General features: G+C 38.8%; 1 protein-coding gene across 6 annotated transcripts in view; it reads right to left on the bottom strand.

Moving 5' to 3' along the window:
* Nucleotides 1–2,170: 2,170 nt before the first annotated feature.
* ppp3ca (protein phosphatase 3, catalytic subunit, alpha isozyme) overlaps nucleotides 2,171–20,498 on the bottom strand; it is a 21,233-nt gene continuing 2,905 nt past the window's right edge. Inside the window, exons 2-14 of one of the 6 annotated variants that reach the window (XM_029520218.1) lie at nucleotides 18,477–18,677; nucleotides 15,593–15,717; nucleotides 15,357–15,468; nucleotides 14,713–14,858; nucleotides 14,471–14,610; nucleotides 8,376–8,453; nucleotides 8,169–8,263; nucleotides 6,809–6,934; nucleotides 6,594–6,671; nucleotides 5,922–6,027; nucleotides 5,605–5,702; nucleotides 4,122–4,172; nucleotides 2,171–2,508 (exon numbers count right to left, since the gene is read on the bottom strand). In XM_029520218.1, the coding sequence (XP_029376078.1) occupies nucleotides 2,330–2,508; nucleotides 4,122–4,172; nucleotides 5,605–5,702; nucleotides 5,922–6,027; nucleotides 6,594–6,671; nucleotides 6,809–6,934; nucleotides 8,169–8,263; nucleotides 8,376–8,453; nucleotides 14,471–14,610; nucleotides 14,713–14,858; nucleotides 15,357–15,468; nucleotides 15,593–15,717; nucleotides 18,477–18,677 (1,535 nt within the window). In that variant the 3' untranslated portion in view covers nucleotides 2,171–2,329. The remainder of the gene's footprint in view (nucleotides 2,509–4,121; nucleotides 4,173–5,604; nucleotides 5,703–5,921; nucleotides 6,028–6,593; nucleotides 6,672–6,808; nucleotides 6,935–8,168; nucleotides 8,264–8,375; nucleotides 8,454–14,470; nucleotides 14,611–14,712; nucleotides 14,859–15,356; nucleotides 15,469–15,592; nucleotides 15,718–18,476; nucleotides 18,678–20,498) is intronic. The other 5 variants (XM_029520219.1, XM_029520221.1, XM_029520222.1 and 2 more) reach the window with 5 other exon arrangements.

The following is a 20,498-nucleotide window of genomic DNA, read 5'->3' as shown; positions in this document are numbered from 1 at the left end:
TTCCTCTTAAATCTAAGTGCAACACATGATTTTCTTTGTGTCCAATTGATTTACATCTGAAAACCATGCTATCATGCTTTGGCAGCCTGAAAGTTGCTTATCACTGAGATTATATTCATTCACACTACTGAACATTTTCTGTACATAAGTACAACAGAAAAAAAATAAACACAAAGCTTCACACCTCTGCATACAATAAAATAATGCAAAATTAAAAGCAGTTGTAAATGAATAAATAAGAAAATGAAAAATTGACAAAACAATTAAAGGAAGCCTATTTATCAAATTTATAAAACAAGAGAAATAAAACAACAAATAGAATTCAAAAATAAAATTGTTCAAGTTTACGGTTTGAAACACAACTATCACAATTGTAATCTCACATAACAATTAGGAACTTAACTGCATGCATTGATGCGTTCCATACCATAGATGCTGTGTTAAAAATCATAGTCCATCTTTAATTGACATCCCTTTATCATTAATTAGAAAGATGGTATATGAGATAGAAAAAAATATTGTTGAATTAAAGGAAATTCTATAAATTTATGTGATGGTATGTGTGTGGAGTTTCACTGTTGTTGAGTTTCGCAAATCATATATTTTGAAAGAATCCAATTTCCTACTAATGTCAGTAAAAAAAGGATCCTTTCAATGCAACTTGGCATTTTAGAGTTTCCATCAAGGTGTATATCATATATACAATATTTGGACATATGCATTTGTATTTTCTTAGAATCACAGTGTGGGTGCATGGGTCAGTGTTTATTGACCTCTTTCTCCACAGTAAAATTAGATTGGCTTTGAAGAAGTTAACTGAAAAACAAGATATATGATTGAAACACTTAGATGCAATACATGCCTAGTTACACTGTGCTTAGTTTTTATTGAGGCAGTAATTCTGACTAATTTAAATGCATCTAAGGTTAATTTAAGAGAAAAATAAATAGATATTTGTTTTCAAAAGCAGCATTATATAACTAATTTCTGATCAAGATACATTCGTCAAATAGCTTTAATAAATCCAAGGATGGATTAAAGCCTGCTTATTCCAAACATGATTTTTGGTTGTTAAATGATAATTCAAGTATATGCATTCACAAATTTGTAGAATTTCCTTCTCACTCTGATATGGTACGCTTAGGCATGAAATCGAATTGAATTAGCAGCACAGCATTAGTGCAAAACCTCAACAGGCTCTAATGTATATTTTAGTGACTGCAGGCATTCTTTTACTTTCTCTTTCGTGACAAGCAGGTGAGAAATAATCAGGTAGTGTGTCACACACGAACTATTGGATGATGCTCGAGTGTATATTTTCCAGAGAGTGAATTGCATGATTTTTGGATGTGTGACGTATAACTTGATCAAACGCTTCTCTGATGTGAAATACAACTGGGAGAAGTAAAGAAACTAATTGTGGGTGGTCAAGATAAAAATATAACCCTTTGATATTCACTTACAGACATTGATGTTTATATGGTTACATATTCTTCTTTTGGGTAAAATTCGTTTGAAAAATTAAATCTTGGTGTTAAATAGTAAGCGGTGGATCCAGTTTTTCCAATTCTTTTTTCATCCCCTCCCTTTCTACCCTCATCCCCTCCAAGTCAGTTCTTGCTAGGAGATGACTGATAATGAGGAAGGTGAGGAAAGAAGTTGTGCAGAGAGATACAGTTTGAGCTCAGATTTCAGTGGCTTTGGTGTTCAGGCAGGTTTGTGAACACTGGCCTGTTTCACACGCAGGATAACAGCATCTTACAAGAAGGTAAATTGATTAATTTCATTTTAAGAGGTATACAGTTTACTTTCGTTTTTGCTTTTTTCCTCAAAGTCATGTATCAGTACAAGCAAACTATGTAGGTAAACAAGACAGTTTTCCTCAAAAGTGTGAGTGATTCAAAATAAACACTTTATAAAATAGTAAAATGATTTGTGTGGCATGGATACTGCAATTATGTCTTCTGTCAGGCCCTGTAATGACGGAGCAGACATTTGTCAGCGTTCAGAACAACACAGCCCCCAACATTTCAATCTGTGATTGAACTGATAAAGAGGATTAGGAGGCAGAGACTACTTTCAATCACACTTTTTCTGTCAAGCAGCAGCCCTGCCCTTTGCTGTGAACCCCAGCTCCCCCTTCCCCCAACTGCGTGATGAAACTGTCATGAAAAAAATGACCTTTTTGCCTGTTTTAGATTTTGCTGCAGATTTCGTGTTCTGTCAGTGGCCCCTTTTGATTACTATGTTCTGAGGCCTGAATTCCAGATTTGGCAATGTCTTGCTGCACAGCGCGACAGCAGCAGAGTTCTGAGGCTCAGGCAGCAGATCACTGGGCGTTGCTGTTATCGTCCGTGCCATTCGCCTCTGACATATTCATCTTTCCCATGGAGTGACCCACATGGTTCACCCCATCCTTGCGAGGTGGCATGCGCTCGTTGATGCGGTCTAGGCCCTTAGCCTCCTCAAAGCTGGTGATCTTGTGCTGAGGGGAGAACCCACGGATAGCTGAAAAGAAAAACACATAAAGGAGGATTAGACTTCTGTCTAATATCCCATATTGTGATTTTCCCCTCAAAACATCAAATGTTTTCAGGATTTGGCATCATTACAGACAAAGCCACTTCGTCAGTATCAATGAGGAACAGTATCACTGGCCAATATGTGTATTAAATGTATTAAATGTAATGCATGGTGCTTTAAAATGCCCAGTTTTTTTTTTTTTTTCACAGAGTCAAATATTATGCTCTTCAGCCATCTTGCCAGTTGACACTAGTGATGAAGTAGCAGCTGCTGCAAATGATACAAATGTTATTATGCTTGTCACCACAAAGAAACAATACAAAAGCAAAAATAAAATATAAGTCTGAGGTATTTAAAGCAGCTTTCATTCGTTTTTAGGAGGTAAGGTTGATTTTCCACCTGTGAGTGAAAACTAGCGCTTAGTTTCTTGTAGATAGGGAAGGTTGACATGTGTAGAAATTGTCAGAAAAGATATTTAGGTGCAACTGTTTCTTTAAAAATCTCTCACCTTATATGTCACACCCAGGGAATCGGTTAAACTGAAAATACATCCAAAATAGGGAGCACAGGCTGTCACGTAAGCTGAAATCTTTGAACTACATATCTTCCAAATGATCCAGATACATTCATAAAAAAAGCAACTAAGATTTTCATTAACTGTAAAAAAAACAAAACAAAACAATGAAGTCCAGTTTTTCATCCTGCTTGTTATTTAAAATGAAATATTATGCACATTGAAGTTACTAAGGAGACGTACACATGCACGTGTGTGTTGGTGTGTTGGTGTTTGTGCGGGTGCTGTATTACAGTGAAGCTTCTTGGTTAGTGAGCAATGATTGCTTCAGACACATCACGAGGACCAGCAGCTTAAAGCTGCATATTTCATGTAGATGCTCTGTCTGCTCTGTTTCTTGTTCTCTTGCATGCAACACCTTTTAGAACCAGATGGAGGCCGTTTATATGCCAAACCCAAAAGGAATTAAATAATTAAGTCATGCATGCCTAAACAGCACTTGTCTTTGCAGCGTTTTTGCTTTTATTATCAACATGATTTTATGTCTTGTAGAGCTGTTTATTTTTTATTTTACACTCTTTTATATTTTCCTCTCAGTTTGTGATGGCCAATTTCAAATGCACTTTTTTCCCACCATCATTATTGGAGGTTCAGATTTATACTCATGCAGGACTCTTCTCATCTGCCAGAAAGAAACAGGAGTGCACAATTATCATCCCTCACCATTTTCCTTATCACCACTCCTGCATCAATTAGAAACATTCCTGAAAATCCTCACTGCTCGTAAAGGCACCATGACTTGACAGGTGACAAATGGTTATTTGTCTCCTTTCAAATCATGGCATAATATATTTTTTACATCTTTGTGAGTAGATGGGGAATGGATCCACTCTCAGATTTAAAACACTGTTATGTAGCTGTATTTGTGTTTTGATCATTTGTATTGGAAAGTAAAGTGCAAGCCTCAAACTGTTGCTGTGTCAGTTGTTATGTCAGCTGTTGTATGAATGAATTTGTTGGTAGCAGGGAACCCTGTTATTATAGTTCAGAGGCACACAAGGGGGGAGGGGGCACATAAGTTTACCTTCTCTGTCCTCATCATGCGTCTCGATGGCTTCAATGGCTTCAATGGTGGCTGAGGGGGGGAGGAGGGGAGCAGGTTACTCCTGATCAAGCCATGCAAATGTATAATGCAGCCCCAGCGAGAATGCAGCTCATGTTAGACAAGATGAGATATAAATGTTCACTGGCAATGTAGCCGAACTCAGAGGAGAGCCATGCATTAATAATAAGAGAGTTAATGTCAATATGGGGTTGAAAAATTCATATGAGCAATAACAAAGACAGATCCACAGAGATAGAGAGTGACAAAGATATTGAAATAGAAAGAATTAAGGACTGAGAACATGATACAAAATTGTTGGTACCCTTCCGTTAAAGCAAGAAAAAACACACGATGGTCACTGAAATAACTTGAAACTGACAAAAGTAATGATAAATAAAAATTTTGTGAAAATTAACGAACGAAAATCAGACATTGCTTTTGAGTTGTGGTTCAACAGTCATATTACAAAACAAACTAATGAAACTGGCTTGGACAAAAAGGATGGTACCCCGAAAAAAGACTGAAAATAATCTGACCATCGTGACATGTTAAACTAAGGTGTGTCCTGTAATTAGCATCACAGGTGTCTTCAATCTTGAAATCAGTCAGTTTGCCTATTTAAAGGGTGAAAAGAAGTCACTGTGCTGTTTGGTATCATGGTGTGCGCCACACTGAACGTGGCCCCGAGAAAGCTATCTGTGCGCAATGATCATTTGTGGGCAAGAGGACAGGCGTTACTTATTTAGGCTTTGCACCAAGTTTTTGTGACAGTTTGTGTGAGCTTAATAATGCCACGCTGTTCGAACACCAGCAGTGACACACAATCATGAACACTACTGACGACCACTGACAGACGCAGGAAAACCTTGATTTAAAAATGAAATCAAATGGCTGTTTTTGAGCACTTGCTTGTGTCGACCCCGCTGTGAATATTCAGTTGAAGCTTTTAGCTGGATGAAGTTCATTTGAGGTCATGTAGTGCTGAGATAAACCAGAGGCTGGGGAGGAAACTTTAACGTCCAGTGAGCAACAGAGAAACCGATTTTCCTCTTTTGGTTGGTAGACTGAGCAACAAACAACACCGTGAGCTAACTTAAACCAGCTGGACAAAGGCCGCAGTGCGACAGTGCTGTAGGTGGTTGTACTTTTGTTGTCTGAAGCTTTCATGGGATCTATAATACAGCAAATGCAACAACTTCTAGTCAACGTTGTCACATAATATGTGTGTTTGTGTGTGGAATGATGCAATGTGTGACAGCAGACAACTGTTTTGGTGTGACATTAGCTTCTTAGCCTTCATGAGAATATATAAAGAGCCAAAAAGTCATCTGAAGGCTGCTCTGCATTACGGCCAGAGGAGGAGACAGGAAGAGAAAGGGAAGACCCATGACAGAGCTGAAGACGTGACAAACAAGAGGGGGCAAATGGTAGAAAAAAGGTTTGTGCTGAGACTTGTGCTCACCACTTTGCAGTGTCTGTCTGCCTCCAGAGAGAACCCCACTCGGCAGCATGCCAGTGGGCGTCAGGCCCTTCAGCGTCAACACATTCTCACTCTCCTCTCTACAGGAAACAGAAAGATGCAAAAAGGGCAGGAAACTGTGGAAGCCTGTTTCTGCAAGAATACGAACACATACAGTGTGTACACACTTCACACTAAACGCTAACCCAACACACAAATGCGTAAGCACGCAAGTACAAGTGGAGATATTCGCTCATGGCAACATTCACACACACACACACACACACACACACACACACACACACAAGCATTACGTCTACCTGAGAACTGAGAACATTTTGGCCATTTTTCCAATAGCACGGATCTTGTTTCTGATCACCTCCTTGCGTGCTGCTGCTGCATTGGCTGCAAAGACATTTACACATACTTCCATTATATGCCTCTGATACAAAAGAAACAGTTTTTATAAGCCCATATAACACACTAGAAACAGTTATTATTATTAAGTAATCATAGTAAATGAGATAAACAGATTATGTTCGTTTGTTGATAACTAGAATAGCATCATAATAATCACGAATACTACGATACATACATTAGTATAGTTTAGGTCCATTCATGTGAGTAAGCCTGTATCTACTGAATCATAAACCTTGTTCACTGACCTCTTTGATGTAATAAAATAGAAGCAATAAAACACAAATCTTGATTTTCTGGATGGAAGATCAAGTGATCAAATGTATTGTAACGACACAAAAGTAAGACTATACTTCGAGGGACAATGAAAAACAGAACAATTTGATGATTTTCTACCATAGCTCTTGGTGAGAAAGAGATCAGTCTAATTTAGCACAAGCAGAGTAAGCTGTACATCCTTGGTCTGAACCATTCAGATGTGAAGAGCTCAAATTTAGATTACATAATATAAACTCAATCTGCGTTGGCAAAAATAAATAATCCATCTTTAAACTGTCATTCCGAGGACCTCTCACCATCAAAGATCTCATCTTCATCATTCATGAGTTCATCATCAGAGCAGATGCTCAGCACGTTCACCAGCATTTCTGTGACTGTAGAAGGAAGTGGAGAGAAAGGGAAAGAGGTGAAGCCACTCAACCATAACAGAGAGAAAACAGATTAGGACGTGGTGTCCTACTAAAAAGGCCTGAGATGTAACAGAAGGCTTTGTTCTGGAAAAACGTGATACCTTTCTCTCCAACAAACGGCAGAGACCAGGTGAAAACATCCATGAAGTTGGGCAGCCAGTAGGGATGAGGAGAGCAGTTGAACTGTCGGATGTTCATGACATTGTTCTCATACTTCAGTACAGCAGCTGTTGGCGGAGCGGATGGTGAGACAGCAGTAACATTTTCCTCTCAAACTTTGTCTGCTTGTCTAGTTACAGACCTCGTCCATGTTTTAGTTACTTTTTCTTACATTGAAAATAATGACACGTTAATCATAATCTGTTTTTCAGATAACTCTATAATGTCAGTCTAGATTTAGTGATCCCTCCTTTATTGACATCCTATTCAAAGGTACAAACAGTCCACTGCAGTGCAATAACTGTAGAACTGCTATAGTGTGTAAGTGACAACAAACGTGGGAACCTCAACTACAAATAAAAGAACCAAACATTTAAAATTCAGGCCCATATTCAGTGTAATGTTTGAATTAAATAAGTAATGATGCTGCCACTGACATGTTTTTCTTTTTCTTTTGAAATAAAAGAGAAAATTCCCAAGAGAATTGTTACTTAATGCAATTTAATTTAGCTGCATATTTGTTTCTCCTCACGGACAATTACGCTCGCTAAATGTTATCATTATTGTGCTAGTGTAAGAAATGTATAAAGGAGTCTGATGTGTTTTATTTGCTCAGTGGGAAGGTTAAAATTTGCTACACACACATTCCTATCGCAGCCTGCAATAGTACACAGCCTGAAAGGTTATTTCGATTATGTGCACTGTGCCTGATTAATTCATTAAATATTTCCATATGGACTATAATGTTTTGGTCCATACGTGCTTTTCATGTTGGCTTCCCAATTTAATATTTGACATTCAACCACTAGATGGCCCAGCTGAGGCCAGGGAGTGCTGACACTGTTACATCAAGAGGGATAAAGCCACATGGAGATAGTCAGCAATGCCGACAGTCCCTCCCACGCTCCACATCTCCCATAGCCCATGGCAACCAAGACTCAGATCTCAGAACACAAACAAACGAGGGTCCTCCGTGGCATCCTTATGCCTGCTCTGAGCTAGGTGCAGTTACATAAACATACATACACACATTTCAGTTTGTGCTCCTGAAACCGCTTTGACAAGAGACCATGGTTATCATTTTTGTAAGACGCCTTGTAAAGAGATTTTGCTTTTGACAGCCTAGAGTATGTATTTGTTTTCCATAAAATCTGACTAAGGGGGAGTTATCATTCAGGCCCATTTTTGTAAATCTGGGCAAAAATATGAAACAGAGGCAGAACAGGAGAAATTGTAGATCTGCAAATGGCACAGAGAACTGAAACAAGTTTGGTTTGAAGATGAGCACAGAGATTTTCTGACCTTTGTTGTTGTAAACATCAAGGTAGTTTGGTGCTGAGAAGATGGTGATGAGGGATGGGAATCCAGTGGTCTGACTTTTGCGGTACATCCGATAGCTTTAAGGCAATCAGGTGAAGATAAAGACAGAAAAAAGACATATTGTGGTCTCTTATATGTAAATATGGTTCTGTGTGTACGTGTCTTTGTAGGTGTTCTGCTGAAACGTACCCAGCATCTTGTGCTTCATGCGCTCGAATAATTGATAATAGGTTATTGCTCTGTAGGAACTCACATACAGCTGGATAACTGCAAAAGAGTGAACAACAACTGGTTTTAGAGAAATAACTCAGTGCTTTTCATGTCGAGAACAATTTAACTTCACAACACAAAATATGAGAACACAGCAACTCAATCAAGAGCAGAATCTCAACATGACAGAATTTTAAACATATTATCTCATATTTTCAGTAATGCAATTATGAAAGCCTTGCTGACAGTGATGCAAGGTGGTGAAAAGCCAACTCAACAGCTACCTGTAAAAAATACCCTCATCCAGTAAGTGGCAGTCAAAGCTTCCTGTGCTCTAACTCTAACCTGGCAGGCAATGTGCCTGAGAGGAAGAGAGGCCAGTGAGCCTATGTGGTGCTGCTACACTCAAAAAGTGTATCCAACGCATCTATCGCAACTGGAAGTTCTGTTTAAGCAGCAATACTTTGATTTTAAAACTTCATGCTAAATGTGCTGCTGTTAGTTTTGCAAACACAATGACTCTTATCAAAGGCATTGCTGCCCGATACGATGCTGGCAATCACTGATTCCTTCCGCTGGCTGATGAATCTGTGTGACTTGTTTGACAAACTAAAATCATTTCATGCTGTCCATGTGTGTAATGGTGGAATATTCAAAGTAATGTGATTTGTTTGTGTTTGTGTCATGACACATATATGTGAATGAGCACAAAGCGATTGACTATGATGTCTGACGTCTCGCTGTTCAGATTCATTTTCCTCAGTGGTCAATAACAATGCCCATTGGCCCATTCAAAAAAACCTGTATATGCAAATGAACAGCTGATGGTTTGTTACTAGAGCCACCAGAACTTCCTTCAAACAGTGATTTGATTGTACTATTATCTCTCCCATACTGCTTATGATTGAACCCTTCCCCAAACACTAATGAAAACGGCAGTATTGTTATCTCTCTACTGGCTGCACGCCGAAGTAGTTCTCTGTGTTTTTCTGGCCAGATGGACAACGAGCTGCCCGACGGAGAAAGTTGACCATGAGACTTCCTATGTGACACTACAGACTGGAGCTGAATCGTCTTGGATCAGAATAGGAGCAGACTTAGCACCAGTATTTGTTTCCAAAGGAAAAATGAAGTGGCCAAAAACCATCAGACCTGTGTCACACAGGAGGGATAAATTCTTCCAGCTGCAGCATCACTGTAGTTTACCATTCAACAGCTGTTACTGTGTTATGTCATTCAGAAACTCTATCATCTCTTCAAACGCTGTCTTCTGGGTGAGAAATAAAGGATTACATGACTATAGTTTGATTAATTCTTTTGAAGTGGAATGATTAATGCCCTCAAGTCAACGCCTCCTTCTGTCACTGAGCGTCAAGATTTTTTTTGATTCCTCAGTTTCTTCAAGTCTTTCCATTCCAAACAATATTAGATCCATCGGTCGTGAGTACAAACAAATGACTGCATTTTCAAAAGATTTCTTGATTGGCATGAATCTAAGTATCAGGATCAGCTTTTGAAGTGATTTTTTTTCTGCAAAAACCAATGATTAGAATAGGTCAGATCCCAACAATGGCATTGCTAAAAAATACTGTACGGGATCCAGGAAAGTATACAAGTCTATGAAATACTCCAATATCAAATAATTTATCAATAAACAAAACTTTTACAACCTGATAAAATGGCAGTATCCCTCACAGGAAGTTATGCTGTTCAGTCCCCGACACGTATTGACAAGTGGCAACACAACTTTTTTTTTTTTCCATTAGCAAGATGTCAACAATTTGCTAATATGTTACCATGGAAAGTCTACAACATGTACAGTGTGAAAGGGGTGGCCGTACTGTAGTGTTAGTGCTTGTAGAGTTAGTGCAAAAGGATTGCAAATCATGCCTAGATCTCTTTTTGCAATGACTGACGGTTAAATTATGATTAAAGAAACCGTGGCATGCAAGTATTCATTTGCATTTTACAAAGAGTTTAATCTGAGCCATAAAACAGCGACAGCAATCACAGCACATCCACAGAGTTAGATCTAAATTCAGGTATGAGAATCAGTACTGGGAAGGAAAACTGTCTACTGATAACTGCAGAATGAACAAGGCGAGGCATACGTCCTGCAGTGACTTTGCAGCCTGTTAAAATTGTGCTGAATAAAGCAGCAATGAAGACATTCACAGATGCACTGGATGAAAGCGTGAGCCGAAAGCAGACATATCCCTCATTTCACTGTTATTCTCCTAAATGAGTTCCAGGGGACACATTTTTATTCATTACTGTGATAGTTTTCTCCATCAGAAGTTGCTGTGTGGGGATTTAGTGACGGAAAAACTTTCTCATATTCTCAATCCCCTAATTACGTTTTACATTATCTGCACTCACTGTACTTTCTGATTCAGACTCAACACATTGACACAGAAAAACTGTGATCCACTGAATAACCAATAAGAAGAATAATAATGTCCCTTCTCGGACTGTAACTAATAATTACTATTTTAGTTATAAATGTGTCTTCTTTTTTTTTAAATCTACCATTTGCCTTCAATTGATTAAATGTCAAACAATAGTGCACAGGTCCATCAGAATTTCTTCGAGACCATAGTAACGTCTTCACATTGTTTTTTTGTATTTAATTTACAATCAGAAACTAAATAAAAATAAAGATTTCTCCTGTTAAACAATCAAAAGCCACAGCAGTATATCTTCCCCAGCAACAATCCTGCTTCCAGCCCTGCCATCGATGGACCCATCAAACTTTCAGAAGTGTTTCAAATATTTAAGCACTTAAAGGTTTGTGTTAGAAGAAAAACAATGAGGCTGTTGTGCCCTGTGCACCTGGTGAAAATGTGCCATCCTCACGTATCTAGGTCACATGGCTAGCATTCCCTTGGCAGCCTGTAAATAATGGTAGCAATAGCTGAACGTGAATATGCTGCAACTCTTTTCACTATAACTGACAGTTCACCCAAAACACTGCTCTCAAAATGTTGTATAACTGTTTCTATTCTAAACTGCATCTACAATACATGTATAACTTAGAAATAAGGCAACATTTTGTATTGTACACGATCATTTTTTAGAGCTGAAAAGCAGAATAAAGAATGAATAAATCCTAATGCATGCCATGTACTAATTTATTTTTCTGTCCACTCCAACGGTGTATATTGATTAATGCGAGGGAACACAGTACACAAGCATTGCTTGCCTGCGGCTCACATTCCTTCTCTCTGTGAAAGCACACATTTGTGTGGCGGTGAGCCTGTGAGTGAGCGTGAGACAGTGAGTTTGACAGAAAGAGACAGGGAGTGATGGAGGTGCTCTGCTTTGTGTATGAAACAGACTTTAGTTTTTCCCTTCCCCTTTGAAAAGCCATCTGTCATGAATGTGGTCATCACATTCATTTTCCCAGTACACAGCAGAGTGAAAACTGATTGATAGATGAAACTGATAAACCATGTACCTGATCAGAGAACTGCATCACAGTTTTCTGATCAGAATCACTGCAAATTAGAGCTGCCAGTGCTCAGAACAAGTAGCAGCCTAACACGTGGTGTATTGTGACAGTAGTCGTAATACATTACATTATTCAATGAATAAGACTGCTGTTGTGGTATGCCTGAATCATCATAGTCATATATTGAAGTTACAGAAAACAAAATGCTTATGGGAAGCAATTTCATCATTTAACCAAGCCAAGGGTGTGGAAGTGTCATATTCTGACTTTTATCCATTTAATCATTGTGATCAGAAAAGATTTTTTTTTTTTTTGTCTGCATTTGTCCTTATAGTTTAATAGCACAGGGTGTCAACATTATATGAGATTGATGCAGACCAGATTGAAAAGATTTTAATATCAGTGGAGATGCATGAGCGGGCGTATATGGTATTTACAGTACAAAAGCGCAATATCTATTGGAAACACTCTCTCCAGCACTCAGAAGTAGTGATTGTGTAGCTACTTGTGATTTGATTTCATGGCTCTTATGTTTAGGTAGGGAGTCAAATAACGCTGCCCAATGCACCAGAGTGTGTTTTCTTGAAGAGCTCATTTATCACAACAATCAGTCACTGACAATATGCAGCTTAAAGACATGTCAGTCATTGAATTTCAAAGTCCCCCCTTTTTAAATTAACTTATCAACTTCTATTTCAGATAGAGATTTCCTTGAATTTTCAGAAATCCCCAAGACGCAATGCTTCTCTGTGCTTCAAGCACACTGTATAGTTGGCAAGAGTTGTAATGATGGAGTGGTAAGTTTGAGAGGGAAGGCAGAAAATAGCCATGGGAGAGCTGACTATTATAGCACCATCCTCCACACATCTACAGGATAATCCTCACTGAGCTCCTCTCACTTTGAATCATTGGTGTCTTACTGTATCTATGACCATATGACCATTTATCACTAATGAAATGAGAAGTTAAGACTCTTCTCCTGGATCATATAAAAAGTAGTGAGTTGATTTGAACTGAACTGGTGGAGGGATGTGCCATTAGGACAGAACAGAGGTAACAGCTCCAGATCAATTAATGTATGAATGAATTTTTCTCTGAAGTCTAGTGTAAGTTGTTCGATATTAGCCGTGGCAGAGTCTTCCAATCTGTGAGTGCTCATGTTGTCCTGTTAAGATATCCACTTTGGGTATTGCTAAAATGGACCAATAGACCAATCATCAATGTCAATATCAATATCAATATCAAGACTTTGAGTAATATAGCATATAAAATATTCTGTCTGTTTACATGTTGATGTTTCAAGAAATTGCTGATTTCAGTTCATTTGAGGGCAATAAAAAATCTCCTTTGACATAATTCAAACATGCTTGTGAAAGATGTTGCAAAACCTGTTGCATTTATTGCAAAGCTATCTCAGATGTTTAAATGGTCTTCAGATCATCATTGTGAAGAGTTTTCAAATGGTTCTGGTTTGAGGTAGAGGCTTGAATATTTAAAACTAAATCAAAATCTAAAATCTGAAAAGACCAGTGTTGATGCAGACAGTGTACAAAGTAGAAGTTCACAGAATAAAATGTGCAAAACTGTCAGGATGATCTGAAGCTAACAGTGACCCTGTCTTTGTGGAAATAAACTGCGAGGCCGAAGTTTCTGCACCTTAATGCTTCAGTGGAACTATTTCATCTGATACTGCTTGAACCAAATGACCCTTGACCATGTGTGTGCAAATTCACCCAAGTAAGGATTGCAATTGGCTTGTAATGTGAATCTGAACTGCAATTACCCAGAACACAGTGTCCAGAATGTCATTTCCTGTTCTGTGAAAGAATAAATCTTCCCGACGTCACTTTTTGTAATTTGAGCAGCACTGCAGCTCCCACGTAGGGGTCTGTACTGCTCAGAAACTTCATTAAGAAAACCCCCACCACAACTGCCATCAAGTCTCCTCTCCTCACCGCCTCCGACTTGCTTTCTTCCTCCTCACAGCAATATCAGCACAGTGCTCACTCCACCTTTCACATACTCTGTCACAGGGGTTGAGCAGTTGCATTACACACCCATTCCCAATTTGTCCGCTATTATGTTTTATGCTTTATTCTCTCTCCTCTCTCTGCCTCTATTTTTATTTGACTCCAGATTCACCCTGCTAATCCTTCGGCTAACAATCTGTTCTGAAAGTCAAAAAGACTAATGACAAACAGTTGTTAACCACAAGGCAATATGGCCTGTTTATTTACTGGCACAGATACTATCTGTAAGGTTGAAGGGGGATACCTATTCTTTTGTTTTTTTATTCTGTTTCCCATTATGTGTATAGCTATTGTCTATGCTTTTTTTTTTTTTTTGGGGGGGGGGGGTTGTCAAGTAAGAATAAATGTTTCATATCTATTAATAATGTATAATCTTACCATGTATTTTTGATATCAAGAGCTCGAAGGTTTCAGCTAACAGTCAAAATTCACCCTGTACTTCAGTCTTAAATGCCATAAAAAGAAATGAGAATTCATCATTACTAATAATGCATAGGGAACTCTGCACTCTGTGCTGAATATCAACCAAGGTATGGAGATATAATTCTACTTAGGTGACCGAGCTCTAATAGCTAGTGAGGAGTAAAGCTCACCTGTAGAAGTAAGAGCACCCTCGCACTGTGTTGTGGCTGAAATATTCCTGGGTTTTCTCATTGCCAAAATCTTCCAGAGGATCAGACCACAGCAAGTCGCACATGGGCCCAAAAGCCGGTGGCTCCTTGAATCGGTCCAACTGAACGCAAAGAAACAAGAATGTAGGCACTAAAACCCAACAGACACAATCACACACAATCATTGCACAGTAACAGCATGTTGTGCTGAGACAGTTGATTACCTTTTTAATGTCGTCTAAGGTGTGTATTTCAGGTGAGAGTCCACCGTGGACACACAGAAACTGCTGGTTCATGAGTGCAGCCAGGGGAAGGCAGTCAAACGCATCCATACATGAGTCATACACCTGCTCTGAGTACTTGATTTTACCTGACACAAGACAGAGATATAAACAGCTGCATCAGCGCTGTAACATCATATCTGTGTACAAAGAATCAGAAGTGAAACAGAAATGTCTGCAAATTACACAAATTTACCAAACGAAGATATGTATATATATATATATATATATATATATATATATATATGTCATGCATGTATGAAAGTGAGATAATGGGTTTAGAGGTGAGATTATATCAACAACAAAGGGATTTATTAGGATTAACAACAAGATAATGAGTTAATTTAAAGTATACTCATTTTGTATTCTTTACCTTATGTGTGCATGTGCAAATCTGCATGTGTTAAACTATAGTTTCAGAAGTTTATTTGTTCACAGATCTTTTAATTCCACCTGTTTTTGTGCTGTCAATCAGACCTAACTTGACAGTGCCTGTAGCTGGGCACATTCCTTTCTATCAAAAGTGCTCCAGGCTACGCATGATATTAGTCGGCAGAGAGGGAGAGATGGACATCGAAAGTACTCACATTCTTGTTTGAAGGTGAAATATTCCGTCAGATGTCTACATTCATGATTTCCACGAAGTAAAAATAGTGTCTTTGGATAGAGGATTTTCAGTGACCACAGGTATAAAACACACTGTCAACAGCAAACACATAAACAAAGTGTTAGTCCATGCAAAGCTGCAGAAATCAGGATAACCGATAACTGATTGTTTCTGTCCCACTTATGGGGAATTATATTTATGTTCTGGTGGTTTTACCTCAATACTGAAGTAGCCACGGTCAACATAGTCCCCAAGGAACAGGTACCGTGTTGTGGCTGGTGATCCTCCCACTTCAAACAGCTTCATAAGATCAAAGAATTGCCCATGGATGTCCCCACACACTGGTAATCAACCAAAGGACAGCAAATGTTATGGATTCAACAAAGCAATTTAGATATCTTTGTTTTGCATCCTTGTGTTTCATGTGTCAACGCACATCCATGATTTTTACCTACATACATACTCTTCATGCTCAACTTGTGTTGGTGAATATAAACTGAGGTTTGGGAAGCTAATCAGACCATCACTGCCAGGTCTGGTTTGTCTCCTGACCTTCAAAGTGGCGTTATCTGTCCAGCCACTGAGCCTGTCCAGCCACCGGAATCTAAGAGGTGTGTCCAACTATGCTTCTCCTTGATGTATCTGCGCCCAACAAAAGCCCTCTGACACCCTGCTAGCTGGACTCCTACACCTGCCTCCCGTGCCAGACTCAGATGCGTCACTGCCTAGAACCCCTCTGCCTAATCAAAGGTCCTCCACTGGGTGTGGGATGCCCATAACACCTAGCCTGGGCCCTCTAAATTTTAGTGTCACAACAAGGCCTTCTTATAGTGAGGCAGTGGTGCTAACTACTATGCCACGATGCTGCCCCCTCCATCGAGAATATGCAGGTTATTTACTGCACACTTATACTGCCCTTATTCACTACAATATATAACACTCAAAGGACACCACAAAAAATCCAATGCTCTCACCTAAAAGTAGAAAAAACTTAAACCCTCCGGTCGATGTGTACATTTTCCTAGTGGACACTATGGGCCTGAAGTGCAAACTTCCTCACTGCTCTCAATTTTTCATTATCGCCTTGTTCCGTCTCCTTCTCTCCTATTTATCCTCCATCTCCTCTCTCTTCTCTGTCTCCCCTATCAGCTCCACAGTGGCCTTCGCCCACTCAAAGCTTAGAGCAATGTGAGTGGGAGACTGCTTGTGTGACTAAAGCAATCAAACACATACATGTGCACATATACAAACACCCATAGAACAAATCAATGCAAGAAAAGATTCAGAAGTGCATAAATGCCTCATAATATATGACTCCAACACACATGCACAACCGCAGAGATATTCAAACAACTCAAGCTCACAAAGATATAAAAACAACCTCCATACTCACACGCATGATTAGATTTATATTTAGTGTCACAGTTTAAGTTGAAGCTGAATACCATGGTGAGGTAAACAGAACACGGTCACTTAAAATGCACTGATATCAAATTCTCACAGTGCAAAGGACTGATGGGTTTTTCATGAATTCTTTGAATATGAAGTTGGGGCTGTATTCCTTATCTGACTCAAGCGTCTAAGTACGGAGGGTGTTTTATGCTCTACATGCTGTGAAACCTCTTGAGGGGGCCTATTTATGGTTGACCAACTGTCGAATTCATGCTCCAAACAAAAAACAAAGAAACTGCCAGCCACTGATCCGGCCCTCTCTGTCCCGCCTACGCTGCGTGTATCTTATGAGACTTGCCCCACTAGCCACTCACAACCAGGTTTCAACGCACAAGCTCCAATTGAGCTAACATTTACTTGACTAAATCTAACCTCAGCAACTGGCAGTTTTTGTCATGCTGTGTGGATCACAGATGCATGTTTTGTTTGTTGATGGGGTTTAGTTTTCTTTGGTTCATTTTCGACTGATGATGAGAATATTTTACCCCCCGGGCTGCCCAAAAAGGTGTGGAGGAATGACTGAGAGGGAATGACTGGAACACAGACTTATGGCCAACTCGCAGTTATTACTTCCATCCTCTCGTGTTGGACTGAAACTTGACTGTTCACAACTGATTGTTGAGCCGCAAAGTCGACTGCAGTATGAGACAGGGCACAAGGAGCTTTAGCCTGGTTACTTCAAAAGAGCACAGCCTGCACGAAATGTCAAAAGTGATGTTTCTTCATTTGATAAATGTGTTCATTTTTTTAAACTGAAATACTAACATGTGATCCAAAACCAAAATCCCTAATTCACATCTTACTCTTGTTTGGACCAATGCTCCCACTCAGGTAAGCTACAGGTACATTTGCCGCGGCCATTAAAAGAGTGTTTCTGAGAGTTATTTGGCTTTTTCACTTATAAGTAGTGAAGATTTTAGCTGAAATGATGTTTTCATGTCTGACATTTTATTCCTCTTACCTGTGTTTCATCTTTGCTTGTGCCCTAGTCGGGTTACTTGTTTATTTTTGTTCGACAGGTACAATTATCTCACTTTCTCTGCATTTTATTCTTTTTCTTTCTCTTCTAGCTTTTTTCTTTCTGACAGTTTCATTTGCTGTTTCATGTAATACCCTTTTCTGACTTCTCAGAACTATTACCTGTTCAATCGAGGAAAATATGCCAAGAAGAATACAACGCAACAAGTATCACAATGTCACACATCCACAGATAGCTCTATACAAATGTGGTAGAGAAAATATGAGGAAAAACCCTGATAATATTACAGTGACATTCAATAGCACCACAAACTACAGCCTCCAAAACGACCACTAGGATGAATCAGCACCTCTATAAAACTATTTCAATAAAAAACCAAACATTATAACATTCACCCAATAATATAATATTCATTAGAGGGACATTTATTGGACTGCATTAGTATTATTTTGGTTATCTCAATAATTTTTATGTTTAAGTGACAAAAAATATAGAAAGTGTCAGATTTGTAATCTGTAGGAAATGATCAAGACAGAAGATTTGCAAACTGAAGCAGGCAGCTGAGATGAGACCATTTGACCAAGAATGCTGAATCATTGCAATTTTCCTGTAGGTCATAATTTACTTACTTCAGCTAATTTTACTAAGACGTACAGAGGACCTACAGACCTGTGACTGGTGCCTCGATGTCCAGTATAGTTTTCTCCTGACGCAGAATAGCTGCTCCCTCGTTGATGATTCGAAGTGCAACAGCTTCCTCCACGCGGCCTTCCTTGGTGAGGTGGGCCTTCAGCAGATCCACACGAGGTTTCCCTTCGCAGTCAAACACTTCCTTCATTGTAAGGCGGTGACTCAGGGGGAGAGGGACAGCTGAGGACAGAGCACAGGCACATGGTGACATTTAAAAAGTGTGGCTATGGCTGCTGTTAATACCATCAAGAACACAATGCTTAATTGTTTTTGCCACTGTGGTGAGAGAACAGTGGCAAACGGCATTCAAGGAATGACAAAAACACTCTATCATCAAGGAATTCATGCAGCAATCCTATTTTTATAAATCCCCATCCATGTTATGCCTGCAGGCATAATGTGCTGCTGCTGTATCCATCGCTGTTGACTGTACATGTGCATCCTTGAAAACCATCGTCATAAACATGGCTTTAAGTCTTATACAAACACACAAGAGAGTATGTGAAGCAATTCGCATATTTAAATCAAGCCAGGCAAAGAATGATCTTAAATTATTACATTCTTACATTCAATCATTAGCATGCCATATTTCTTTAGAAATATGTATATTTACAAAATATACACATTTCTGTATTTTTAATTGTTGAATTGGAGATACATTGCTGTGTGTATTTATCTTTGGACAACATTTTTTGTAGTATTATGGTAGTGTTTTACAATTTAGCATGTCACAGTGGTTTAATGATTAATTATGGTTTAAATCAGAATTTACAGTAGATGATAAAAAAAAATCTTCAACAAACAACTGATGTAAGACTATAAAATATTGTATTTGATAGGGAAATGACATTACAGCACAAAATACAGCGATGAAAGCGTCTTTCGTCCCTCCTGTTATCCTCAGCTATAGCTTTAAGGTAGACTATCTACACGACAGCAAGGAAGATCAGTAGCTGGGATACATTGAATTATAAAATTTTATTTATTAATATTTATTCAAGTACAAATGTGTGGTTACTTGTTCAGTATTTTCTGAGTGCCGGATAATACTCGACTAACATTTAAGCACTTTATTTATCCGGCACTCTCCCTGGATTGCTAAAGCCTGTGGCCATTAAAATGCACCAGTCACCTACCCAGTAGACTGCATGCAAAACTGGGAAATCCAACCACAGATCATTACTTTAGCTCCAGAAAGGGTTATTCATTAGATGAGGGTTCAGGGTTTACAATTTGATGTTAATCTACAGATCATTTGGCTTAAGACAGAAATACTCTTTCTAAGTGTCAGAGTTGTAAATAATTCACATGAAAAGAAAAATAAGACTGAATGATGAAGTCAAGTTACAAAAATCATTAGAAAGGCTCAACACAAACACAAGCTCACACACACACACACACACACACACACACACATATATATAACAAGCAGTAAGACTATGTGTATGCTTGTGAGATTAGTGCAGTGAAATGCAGACAGGGCCACTTAGTAGCCCCAAATGAACAGAAGACAAAAGAAGAGTCTCAAAGATTCAGATTTAATTGAACATGATCAACATACTGTTTAATAATGAATACTTGACTAGAGAAATCTGAAAGTCTCTGCCCCTGGGATAATGAGGCAAGCCCCAGCGACTGAATTTTAATCGGACTAACACTTTTCAGAGTGTGCAGTGTGTCTCTGTGACAGTGATTTATACTTTGACGCTTTCCCAGCTTGTACAAACTACCAGTCATCGCTCAAGTTTTTCCAAGTTTTTGTTTCGTTAATGTGATTTTACAGTGGAGAACAAGTAATCTTTAAATCTTTGATTCTTGCCAAGAAATACTACAATAGCAGCCTTTTTTTAATGAGCAGAAAAGGAGATTGGACCTAGCTTTTTATGACACAAAATAATTCAGCTCAGTAATAATAAGGAAATCCAAAAAAGGGCCTGAGATACTGATATGGATCTTAAACAATGCATTTTACAGACACAAATATGTACTCTGACATAAACA

Source organism: Echeneis naucrates, chromosome 14, assembly GCF_900963305.1.
Source record: "Echeneis naucrates chromosome 14, fEcheNa1.1, whole genome shotgun sequence".
In the NCBI taxonomy this organism is placed as follows: Eukaryota; Metazoa; Chordata; class Actinopteri; order Carangiformes; family Echeneidae; genus Echeneis; species Echeneis naucrates.
The sequence above is the reverse complement of the archived record's forward strand: the minus strand, read 5'-3'. Positions and strand labels throughout refer to the sequence as shown.